Genomic DNA, 12,157 nt, shown 5'->3' on the forward strand with positions numbered 1-12,157 from the left:
CACTTATAAAGAGGTGTGCTGTCCTGGATTTGGCTGGGATAGAATTAATTCTCTTCATAGTAACTAGTATGGAGCGATGTTTTGGATTTATGGTAAAAACAGTGTTGATAACACAGAGATGGTTTAGTTGTTGCTAAGTAGTGCTTACACTAGTCAAGGGCTTTTTCAGCTCCCCATGCTCTACTGGGTGCACAAGAAGCCAGGAGGGCATACGGCCAGGACAGCTGACCCCAACTGACCCAAGGGATGTCCCACACCATATGATGTCATGCTCAGATTATAAAGCTGGGGGAAGAAGAAGGAAGGGAGGGATGCTTGGAGTGATGGTGTTTGTCTTCCCAAGTAACCGTTAGGCTTGATGGAGCCCTGCTTTCCTGGGGATGCCTGAACACCTGCCTGCCAATGGGAAGGAGTGAATGAATTCCTTGTTTTGCTTTGCTTGCAGATGTAGTTTTTCCTTTACCTATTAAATTGTCTTTATCTCAACACACGAGTTTTCTCACTTTTACTCTTCTAATTCTCTCCCCCATGCCACCTGAGGGGAGTGATCAAGTGGCTGTGTGGTGGTCAGTTTTTGGCTAGGGTTAAATCACAACATGTATGCACTGATGTTTCCAAATGAGCCCGTGTGCATACCAACATGCACAGCCAGTCCCCATACAAATATGAATGCCCAGATATTCAAACACACATGCTTACAAATGTATATGCTCCTGCACACATGTACTTGCATACAGACACACATGCATGCTCCTCTATAGATGTACACAGAGAAGCACATATCTACATGCACCTATGCCCACACCATTACATATATGCAGACCAGCCACACACGTTCATGATGTCACGTTTGTGTGCTAAAACACATACATGCTCATGGACACAGTTGCCCAAACACACACAAACACAAAGAACAATTGTGCATACTCATGTTTGCATGAGTCTTGTCGTTGAAGCTGTCATGGCCTTTCCGGACATTGAGCCTCTCCTTGTCCCAAGTCTGTATGTGAAGGATAATATAAAAAAGATAGAACATCGCCATTGCTGCAGCCCCACAAAGAATTCCCATATTGCAAGTAAAATAAAATCCTGCAATGTTGGACGCTCCCACCTGATGCTGTTGATCTCCTCAAGTGTTCTGGGACCAGCCCCTGCCCTTGCAAAGAGAGCAGTGCCACAGTGACACACTCATGTGGCAGCAGAAGGGTGTGTATCTGGGACAAGCCAGACTGCCCTCAGGGTACAGACAGTGAGGCTCAGACATCAGAATTGATGTAGTAATGAACCTGTCTTAAGACTTACTTTCACATAAATACCCTCTCTTCAAAAGGCAGAGAAATGCAGAAGCAACATTAACTTACAGAGCAGCTGAAGAAATGGTTTGGCTGCCCTGTGAATGTTCATGCACCCTTTTTATATTTTTTTTTCTACAGTTTTAATTGATGGCTGGTTTTTTCATCTTGCGTTTTTCATGCAGGTGCAGGTGGTGTAATTGCCTGTAGCAAGAGGGAGCTGCCTGCAGCCTCCTCTGTCACCACGAGCTGGCCGAGTTTATCTTGCAGCCAAAGTTCTGATGTACAAAACACTCTCTGCTCATAATAATACAAGAGTATTGGCAGTGTATTTGGTTTACATGACAAGGTTTCAGCAGTGGAGAGTCTGCAGGGATGACTTCTGTGAAAAGATTCTAGAAGCTACCCCTATGTTGGGCAGCGCCAGTAATAGCCAGCTCTGTGATGGACCCACTGCTGGCCAAAGCTGAGCCTATCAGCAACATTTGTAGCACCTCTGTGATGAAATATTTAAGAAGGGGTTAAAAATGTTTTGCAGCAGCTGCAAGAGAGGAGTGAGAAAATGTGAGAGAAACAGCTATGCAGACACCAAAGTCAGGGAAGAAGAATAGGGAGGAGATGTTCCAGGTGCTGGAGCAGAGATTCCCCCTGCAGCCACAGAGAAGACAATGGACACAGCTTGTCCGCTTACAGCCCATGGAGGCCCATGATGGAGCACATATCCACCCTGCAGCCCAGGAAGGACCCCATGCCAGAGCAGGTGGAGATGATCTGAAGAAAGCTGCAGCCCATAGAGAAGCTGAGCTGGAGTAGTCTGCTGACAGAAAGTGTGTCCCATGGAGAGGAGCCCATGCTGGAGGTTTTCTAGCAGGACTTGTGGCCCCACCGGAGACCTGTGCAGGAGCAGTCTGTTCCTGAAGGACTGCAGCTTGTGGAAAGGACCCATGCTGGAGCACTTAATGAAGAACAGCAGCCCATGGGAAGGACCCACGTTGGAGAAGTTTGTGAAGGACTGGCACTCCATGGGAGGGTCCCTACACTGAATCAGGGAAAGAGCATGAGGAGGAAGGAGCAGCAGCAAAAACATGTGATGAACTGACCACAACCCCCATTTTCTCTCCTGTGGTGGAAATCTAGTTATTGCACACAGTGCAGAAATTTGCATCCCTGCAATTTTGGGGAGAAGAAAGTAGAAGATTTATGAGTGAATTTGTGCTGGGGAAGAAGTGGGGAAGGTGGTTTTAGTTTTGCTTTATTTTTCACTGTCCTACACTCTTACAGTTAATTGGCAATAAATTACATTAATTTCCCCAAATCGAGTCTGTTTTGCCTGTGACAGTAACTGGCAGTAATCTCCCTGCCCTTATCTTGACCTACGAGTTTTCCATCATGTTTTTCTCCCCCTGTCCTGTTGATGGAGGGATAGAGCAGCTTGGTGGGCACCTGGCAGCCAGCCAAGGTCAACCCACCTCTGACAGATAAAGCAAAGAGAGCCAGCATAGAATAGCAGAGATATTATGGCTGGAAGTACCAGAGATGTCCTGTCCCCCTTGTCCCCTGCCCCTTAAAACAGTGGTGGTGCAGAGGTCACTGAACAGTCCAGTGCCTTGTGTGGTGTAGAAGGCAAGGAGGAGCTTTGGTGTGGCTGGAGGGCAGGGGCAGCCAGCACTTCATGCTTGTTGCTGCACGGCATGCGGTGAGGGGAAGCAGTCATGTGAGGCTCCACATAATGGTTCCAAATAACATAAAACAAAGGAACGATTTTCATGGACGACCTGGAAGTGGGGGTGCCTCCTTTAGTACCCTGAATAGAGGCATTAGCTCTCATGCTGACTGCTGTCCCCACCCATCTTGCCGAGCTGGACAAAAGGTTGCAGCCTTCCACCACCTCCCTCCCCTTACATACCTGGCTGCTGCACGGCTGTGAACTAGGCATAGTGGCGACACTCAGGGCTGGGATGTTTGTGTGGTGGGGCTTTCTGAGCCCAGGCAGTGCTTAACAGCTCCAGGTGAGGGTTGGTCATGTCTGCCAATCCTATCTGGGCTGTTTTCTGCTGCACTGATTTTGTGTGACACGGCTTTGCCTGCATGGAAAGATATCATTCCCATTTTGGAGTGCTGTATTGTTGTGCCTTCTGTGGACTCATTTCCCAGCTGTGCTCTCTCACAGTGCCCACAATTATGTGCTGGTTGCCTAGGTGCAGTCAGCAGGTTGTCGCCAGCATGAGGGGACAGCTCACACCATGGGGACAGGCTGCACTCCTCCTAGTGCTGGGATACAGTCCCCTGGGAGGGCAGGGGGCTGTGCCCATACCCCTGAGACAGCACAGCAAACACAGGTCAGCTATGCCTGGACCCAGACCCTTTCTTCAGAGGCCAAACAGATTTACTGAAATCCAAATGTGTCTGCAGGACAACCCCAGCTTGTAACAATGAAGGGGTGGTAGAAACAGGCCACAGCATTGAAATGGGAAGCATGGGCTGAGACAGCTCAGTGTCTGAAAGCTGCACAGTGGATTTAAATCACCCTAAAAAAAGATCATCCTCTGCCAACAGTGCCCTTAGTCAGAAGTGTAAGATCCACATAGATTCTGTGTACTTTTTCTACCTTTCCCAGATTTCCTCAGATGTGCAGCCAAACCACAGGTCATGCCAAGAGCTTGTAGAAGTGCTCTGGCGGTGTTTTGACTAAAGGGCTTCCCGTCTGTCAGAAAAAATGTTCTCCCTCCATCTTCAGGGAGAACAATTGCAGATGGTATCATCACTGCAAAGCACCTGAGGTACCTTCTGGTTATTACAAGGTTTAGTGCAGTAGCGTTAGGAAGTCCAACTGTGCTGCTATTGATGATGGTTATTAATGGCATGATGAGGGAAAAAAGATTTCAGACATTAAAGTGAAGCACCCTTATAAAGCTTTTGGCCTTTATTCATTCTGAGATATGCCTCATGAGCTATAATTCCCTCTTGATGGAAGACATGGGTGTAGTGGTTTCCATTCTTCCACTTGTACACTTATGTCAATACATCTGGATTTTCATGCAGGAAATAGGATATGAGACTATAGTGGTGCCATGAGACATTTCCACCAGTCAGAAGGGATGACATTTACATGTAAGCAAATCCTCTCCCCCCTAGAATGGCAGCCAATTCCTCAGCACAAACTCTCTGGGGGGATCAATGAAGCAGTCAAGATATCTGAGCCTGCATGCAGATTTCTTGGGAAGTGCACCCAGGACTCTCATCCTTTCTGATCCTCATATTCTCCTGCATGCTCTGTATCACAGCAATTTGATCTTCCTCAGAAATACATCCCCTTTTCTGCACCGACTGCCATCAGCTCCCACATGCTTAGCTCCAGCCTCAACACATTCAGTGACATGGGCAAACATTCCATGTTACTCCTGTCCATGCCTTCTGGGCATGACCCTGGATTGACCAAGATGGAGGGGAGAGGAAGATGGAGTAGCAGCTATGGGCCATTGCAAGGGCTATTCCCTGCTTTACCACGCCTGCCATTCTGCAAAGTTAATAATCTCCTGGACACCCATACCCAACACCTGCCAACCCAGCAAAGCTCCAGCTATGGCAAGACAAATGCCCTTCCTCAAGAGCTCATGGGCCTGCTGAGCCCTCAGGGCCTCCTGCCTTGCTGGGCATTTGTGGGCAGAGACACACAAGGCCTGATGGTCTCTGCCACCAAAGCAGCCACGGATGTCTTCCTCAGCTACAAAGGATGGTGCTCAGCCTGGATGGCTGGTAAAGTGCAGTGTGTCCCAACCTCCCAATCCTCTCTGAATGAACAAGGGTCTCCTTGTGCCCTCACCCCCTTCAATCCCAGAGCAACACCCCTCTGCTTTGGCACCTTGGAGAGTGTCCACAGAGGGAAGGACCATGTGGAGGCCAGGCTTGAATGCAGCACAACTTTAATGAGGCCAAAGAAGGGAAAAAAGTCACTCTGAGTGGAGGACAGCGATGCAGGCAGCCGCAGAGGCAGCCGAGAGTGTGCGGTCCTTGGCCATGGAGAAGTTCTTGCATGGTCTCCACTGCCTGCCCCATAGAGGGAGGGGAGTCAGATGGTCCCCACCAGGCTGGCCTTTGTGGGCCCTTGCTGCCAAGGGGAACCAAAGCAAACAAGCAGAAGTGAAAGAAAGGCAAAGCCATTCAGGTATCTTGGTAACAACATGCAAAAGCTTGATCCTCTGCCCAGCACCATATTCTGAGTTCCTCAGGCTGTCTCCCTGGGGCTTTCCCAGCATCTTTAGCAGGGGAGGCACCTTCTGCCACAGTAGCGGCTGGTAATGCAGGAGAGGTCAAAGCCCCCGGAGCTGATGGGCACTCCATCACAGCTCAGGATGCTGCCAACAGCAGCGGAGGTGGACGAGCCCACCACGGTGCTCTATGGGAAGGAGCTGAGGATGGGGCCGGGCAGGGTCACCACCACAGCCGGGGGCTCAATGACGACAGTGGAGTTCTGGCACTGCCTGACACAGGGCTCATTGCAGCTGTTGGCCAGCGGGGTCGGGCCGCAGGGCCGGCATGGCAGGCACTGGCTGTAGCAGGACATGTCTCTGGGCTGGAGGTGCACCTGGCAGAGAAGGCAGGGAGGAAGCAGAGCACAAGGATGGGTGAGGTGCAGCCTATTTCCCTGTCACAAAAGAGGCAAGGTACTACTGTGCAAGGACCTGAAAGCGGTGCCAGAAACCTCATGTTCTTCCTTCCCCTACAAATGACAGCCTTGCCCACGGACGCCCTCTCCTAACTTGTAAACCAATGCCCCCTCTGACATGTCCCAGCCTCTCTCTAGCAGGCTTCCTCCCCACTTCTCTCTCCCGTGGCACGATGCTCCAAAGCCTGAGCACAGGCCACAGCCAGTAGCAGCTCAAGTGTCCATCAAGGAGAGATTTCACTTTGGAAGAGGAGAAGAAGGGGCTCAGGACTCACCTGTTCCCAAGGAGAAGGAGGCAAGAGAAGTGGATGAGAGAGCGGGGACTTGCGCTGGCTTTTATACCTGCCCTTCATTGCCGCAGGAACACAGGCACCCTTTGCAGAGGTAACAATTTCCTGACAAGCTCATCCTCAGTGCAGACTGTCACAGCTAATGATATGGGCTGTGCTGTGATTTCCAACACTGCTGCCTTTTCATTGCCAGGTATAGAGCATGCCCATTCCCCATTGAAGGCTTCTTGTGAGTGCTGGGATGAAAGGCCCCAGAATTTCTAGGGCAGGAATGCAGCAGTGCTGGTAGAAGTCAAGTCACAGCCGCTTTGCCTCAACACAACTTCTAGGCAGTGTGCTGGGCCTGCAGAGAGGCAGCTGAAGGCAGGCCCTCAGCCTCCTCACTGCCATGCGCAGGAAACCAGCGGCTGGTGTTTCCAGCCCCTGAGCTCGGAGGCAGCTCTGGGAAGCCGGTCCATCTCCTGGCTCAGGGCCCTGCAGCTCTCCCAGGCCGTGCCTGGCGCTGTGCGGGGTTCTTGTTGCGGGGGAGCCCTTGCTCCCCAGGAGGACGGGGAGAGCCCATTTCCCCGGAGAGAAACCTCTGCCCGTGCAGAGCCACTGAGCGCTGCGGGGCCGGGCGAGCCCCCGAGCGGCGCCGGCGCAGGGCGCAGCCCCGGGGCGGAGCTGGCGGCGGCGGAGGGGCCGAGGAGAGAAGAGGAGGGGGAGAGGAGGCGGCGCGGCCGGAGCAGAGAGCCGGGGCTGGCGGGGCGCAGCGAGGCGCGGGCGGCGGAGCGGCGGGATGCGGCGGTGCCGGGGCGCAGGGCTGGCGGGGCTGGCCGCCGTGCTCCTGGGTGCGCGGGGCTGGCGGCGGCGGCTGGGGGCCGGGGCGGTGCCCGGGATGTTCCCCAGGGAGCTCAGAGCCGACTCTTCCCCCTCCCTGCCTCTCTGCCACCTCTTCGTTCCCCTTTTCTATTCTCCGAATTGCTTGCCCAGAATACAGCCTTCTGCCCTTCACTGTAACAACCCCTCTCCCTGTCTAATCTTCCTCCCTTCCTCCATCCACCCATTTTTTCACCCATCTCTCCATGAACCTACCATCTCTATCCTCTCATGCTGCTCTTTGAGACCCCTCTCTCATCTATTCCTCTGCCTCCTTCATATCTGTAGGTACAGGGCTGTTTCCCTGCACTGCGCCGTTATTCCATACATCCTCTGGCCTCCCTGTGAATTCAGCATTTTATTGCTCTGGATTCAGCCCTCCGTCCTTCAGTGTAACACACCCACCTCTCCAGTCCCCTCTCCCCCTCACCATCCAGCTATCTGTCCTTGCACCTGACTACTACCTGATACTGTGTCTCCATGCCTCTATTTCAAATTCTGTCCTAGAGGATTCCCCTCGCTCCACACACCCACACCTGGATCATGGTCATGTGTCCCCATCCATTCCGGACTGGTACTCTCTCCCTGCCGCTCCTTCCAATGATTTCTCTCCTAAAAGAGCCATCGGAGCTGGGCGATCTTTGACAACCCTTGTCCTTTCCTTCTCTTTTCTCGGCAGTGGCTGCTGGCAGAGCCCAGGTGCAGCAGGAGCCGTCGGCAGAGACCACCGAGGACACCGGCATCAACATCACTTGTTCGCACCCCACTATTGATGCAGACTTTACCCTTTGGTATCGTCACCTCCCAGACCATCCGCCCCTGGTGGTAGCGAGGGGTGTCCAAGGCACAAAACCAGTGCAGGACCCCGCGGGGCGGCTGTGGGTGGCCCCAGACCGCCGCTCCAGCGCCCTGCGGCTCGCCCGGCCCCGGCGCGGGGACGCGGCGGTGTATTACTGCGCCGTGGGAGACACGGGGAGAGGAGCCGGGGCTGCGGCCGGGCACGAACCGGCGCGGGCGGGGCCGGGCGTGTGTGTCGGGGGCGGGGGGGCGGCCCCGGGCGGGCCCGCCAGGGGGCGCTGCCGCTCCGCCCGCCCGGCCCCGCCCGGCCCCGCCCGGCCCCGCCCGGCCCCGCCCGGCCCCGCCCGGCCCCGGGGCGCTTCCCCCGAGCGACCGGCCCCGGTAGCGGCCCCGGCCCCCGCCCTCCCACCGCGACGCAGACAGGAATCCCCCGCGCCAGCGGCGGCGCCAGCGGCAGCGGGGCAGGAAGCGCGAGCGGAGCGGTGGCGGTGTCCGGCCGTGCCCGGGAAGGAGCGATTGCAGCCGCCGGCCCCGCCGGCTCCCGGCGAGGAGCAGCGCCTTGCTGCTCGGCACGGGCAGGCGGGCAGCAGAGACCCTCCTGCCGCAGGGACCGGGCGCTGCTGCTGCTCAGCGAGCAGGGGCCGGGCATCTCTTTCGCCCCACTAACATAGCCAGGCCCTCTTAGAACACCAAGGCCCAAATGAGTAAGTGCTAACACAAGCCACTGCTTTGAAACCACAAGCACAAGTGGTTTTTACTGGTGACTTTGTCAAACTCTGGGCTCAGATACACACTTCCTAACTCGGCCCTCCAGCTCCACAGCCCGCTTCCCAGGCACTCCTGCTGCTGGTCGAAAGGCATCCTGGAGATGCAGCAGTTCTACCTCAGCATCAATACGAGAAGGAGATCCCGATTGTCAGAGACACCTTCACGTGGATCCCGCGGTTGCCGGTGTTTGGGGCATAGAGCTTGTTGCACAGGACTCCCCTTAACCTCAGACCGAGAGCCACAAAGCGATGAGCTAGGTTGCCCTACCGGGCTGAAGGTCTGAGGCGAGTGAGAGCTGGAAGGAGGCCTCTGGGCATGGGGTGCTGGGCCCAGCCAGTCCCCAGTGAGGCCTGTGTGGCTGTAGGAGCTGGCAGAGCTGGCAAGTCCATGCTCAGAGGCTTCAGAGGCAGCGAGGAAAGGTACAGCCCTCTTCCCTGCCTCAGCCGGGGAATGTTGTGGCAGCTAGAGCTGTATTACAAAGGAACTCCTGGCAGGTTTGCAGTCACTGGAGAGCAGAGGGCAGCCCACTGTCATTCTGCCATGGCCTCAACTGAAGAGCAGTACCCTGAAGTGCCCGTGGGAGCAAGGTTGGAATGGGGGCTGCTCTGCTAATAACCTGCTTCCTGCAGTCCCTGCCAGCTCTGTGAGCAAAGGGGCCTGGGTGAGAAGGGGCAGAGGAGCCCTGCTCCCGGCAGCCAACAGCAGAAGATATGAAATCAAGTGACCGTTTTGCTTGCCTGGGTATTGTGGTTCTGGGGCCCAAGGCGGGACAAGCTGCTGGAGGTTGTGGGTAGGTGAAGGGACAAAGAGGGGCTGCCTGTACAGCAGGGAGCTGTGTGCCGCGTCCTCCCCCTGCCAGAGTGAGGGAGTTTGTCTGTCCCTGCGCAGCTGGTTTCTGCAGCAGATGCACGTTACAGAGATGTTGCTCTTGGAGTGCCTTCTCTATGGGCAGAGGAGAGGGGAGAGAGTGTGCCACCCCTGGGGCCAGGCACTTCAGTGTGTGCCAGGTCCTCTCTCCATCCAGGCACTCCCAGGGACAGGGTGGACAAGGGTGGGCACAGGGGTGCCTTCTCCATCTCCTGCAGAGCTGGGTGCAGGCCTGTGCAGCTGGCTAGGTGGTTGATGTCAGACATTCACAAGGGATGCCTGTCCCTTTGACATGAGCCCGTTACCTCGCTAGAGAGCCTTTTTGTGGTAGAGGCTGGGGGACAGACCCAAAGAGGCCTGCCTGGAGCAGCAGGGAGGGAGTTTTGCTCCACCCTCTGGGCTGTGGTTTGGAGGCCTCTTTGATCTGGCAGAGGCAGGGGAAGAGGTAGGGTTGCAAGCATCAGAACCCTCATGCTGGCAGGTCCCTAGGCACCCCATGAAGGGAGAGTGTGACATGGTCCTCATTTTCCTGGCAGCCCTGGTGGAACTGGCAGACTTTGGTGAGATGCAACTTTCAAGCTGGGGAGAATGAGGCCAGAGTTTGCGCAGCTGGTGGTGGAAGGGAGGAGATGTGAGTCCTGGCTCCGTGGGGGATCTGCGAGTGTTTCTGTAGGGAGAGTAGGGGCTGCAGGTGGCTACGGCAAATAACCTGGGAGATGTCAGAAGTAATGGGCATCAGAGGAGCAATAAGAACTGCCCTGAAATTCGCAGGCACTCAGCATTCCTGAGTGTGCTGCTAACACAGATGAAGCCTGAAGGAAAGAAAGATGCATGGGAACGGAGCAATGCGGCGTATAGGAGCTTCTCTCCTAGGTGTATTGGATACAATGCTACCAATGTCTGTAGGGGTGGTCGTAAACCTTGGGCAACACATGGAGCAGGCTAGCTCAATGCAAGAAGAGCTGAAATGCCGTACAAGGACAGGGCAAGGGCAGAGGATGCGGTGTGTCATATGGAGGAACTCTTCGAGCAAGATGATGTGGTGAGAGGTGGGAGAGGAACAGCTGATGTCTTCTGCTGCGGAGGGAGAGACCAGTAGCTGACATAGGTCAGGGGCAGATGTGGGGAGAATGAGTGGACTGAAAGACCAGTGAGTATGGCTGAAAAGCAGGCTGATCTGGGGTGTGAGGAGCAACAAGAACCTGCAGAAAGCAGTGTGCAGGGCCAACCAGCTCAGCCTTTCAGAGGCTTGGAGAAGTGATATGGAAACTGGGGACAGTGAGCAGGCTGACGAAGTGATAGACAGAAAGGTACACAGGCAAGCAAAGCTGAAAACTCTTTCTGGCTTTACAGGTCATGCCCAAAGGGACACTGTGCTCCAGTTCCCAGCAAAAATGACCGTCCAGGAGGGACACAATGCAACTCTGCACTGCAACTTCTCCACCAGCTATTTCAATCCTTACATCATCTGGTACCAGCAGCGCCAGACCCAGTCCCCTCAGGTGCTGCTGCGGGTGGACAAATGGAAACCTCAGGTGGATTCAGGGAGGTTCTCCTCCAAGCTGTCTGCAGAGGACTCCCAGGTGTCTCTGGATGTGCAGGGTGCTGAGCTCCAGGACAGCGCTGCCTACTTCTGTGCACTGAGCCCACACTGGTGCCCACAGCTTGCAGCGCTGCACAGAAACGTGGTGGGGCTCTGAGGAGTGGTTCCCTCCCTGCCACTGCTTGCATGCAGCCCTGAGCTCAGCCTGCCCAGCAGTGGCACCTGGGGGCTGTGGTGAGGCTGGGCCTCTGCCTCCCCAGCCTGTGCACCTGCAAAGCACATGCCAGCCTGGATTTTACAGCTGTGTCTAGATCCAGGGTCTTTGATGATGAAAATGGACAAAGAACCCTGACCTGGGGCAGACCCATTGGAGGCTACACCATAAACAAACCAAACCAGGCTTGGGAATGCCCTCTGCTTAAAATGGCTGGTACACTGCAGTGAGTACCCAGGGCAGGTAACCTGTCAGCTTGTCTTCTTGTTCCCCTTCCCTGTGCCTCCACTGATGGCCACAGCTGGAGAATGAAGCTTGTGGCAGGAGTCACAACTGCTCTCAGGCTTTTGCCCCGTGGCCATAGTGGCCCAAGGAGAGAAGAGCCTTTCCTTGCCCTGCACCTGGGTGTCAGCAAGTGAAAAAGACACATCAGCCAGGTGCTGGACAAGCTTCTCTGTTCAAACCCTTCCTGCACTAATCCACTGCCAGCAAGTGGTCCCAATCCTTTTCATGTTTCTTCTCCTTCTCAGGGAAATCACCAGTGCTCAGCTGGGAAGAAACCCTATAGTCCCTGAATCCATGCTGGTTTCTCTGTCCAATGGATGGGAACCACATGTCCGTGATCTTGTTTCTTCCCACAGGGGACAGGACTGTTTCTGGGGACCTATTCTCAGGTGATCCCACCCCAGCACTGCATGGGGAAGCTCAGCTGGAGGGTGCTGACTTTCCAGCTGGATCCTACCCTCTGAATTGGAGTCTGTTGCTCAGGAAGCATGATCCCCTTCACCTGAGAAAGCCTAGGGTACTTGGTGGTTGTCCCACTGCTGTTCCAGGATGGCCTGCCTTCCCAGGCGATGTGGG

At 54.9% G+C, this 12,157-nt stretch overlaps 1 pseudogene and 1 gene segment (V, D, J or C); one reads left to right on the forward strand and one right to left on the reverse strand.

Annotated features, from left to right (window-relative positions):
- Window positions 1-5,113: 5,113 nt before the first annotated feature.
- On the reverse strand, window positions 5,114-7,132 carry LOC135317169 (feather keratin Cos1-1/Cos1-3/Cos2-1-like; annotated as a pseudogene).
- Window positions 7,133-10,506: 3,374 nt separating this feature from the next.
- On the forward strand, window positions 10,507-11,239 carry LOC135317398 (T cell receptor delta variable 1-like). The segment is given in 2 exon segments: window positions 10,507-10,588; window positions 10,893-11,239. Coding segments are annotated over 2 exon segments (429 nt in total).
- Window positions 11,240-12,157: the final 918 nt, after the last annotated feature.

The sequence above is a fragment of the Phalacrocorax carbo genome, chromosome 25 (genome assembly GCF_963921805.1).
Source record: "Phalacrocorax carbo chromosome 25, bPhaCar2.1, whole genome shotgun sequence".
Taxonomy (NCBI): domain Eukaryota; kingdom Metazoa; phylum Chordata; class Aves; order Suliformes; family Phalacrocoracidae; genus Phalacrocorax; species Phalacrocorax carbo.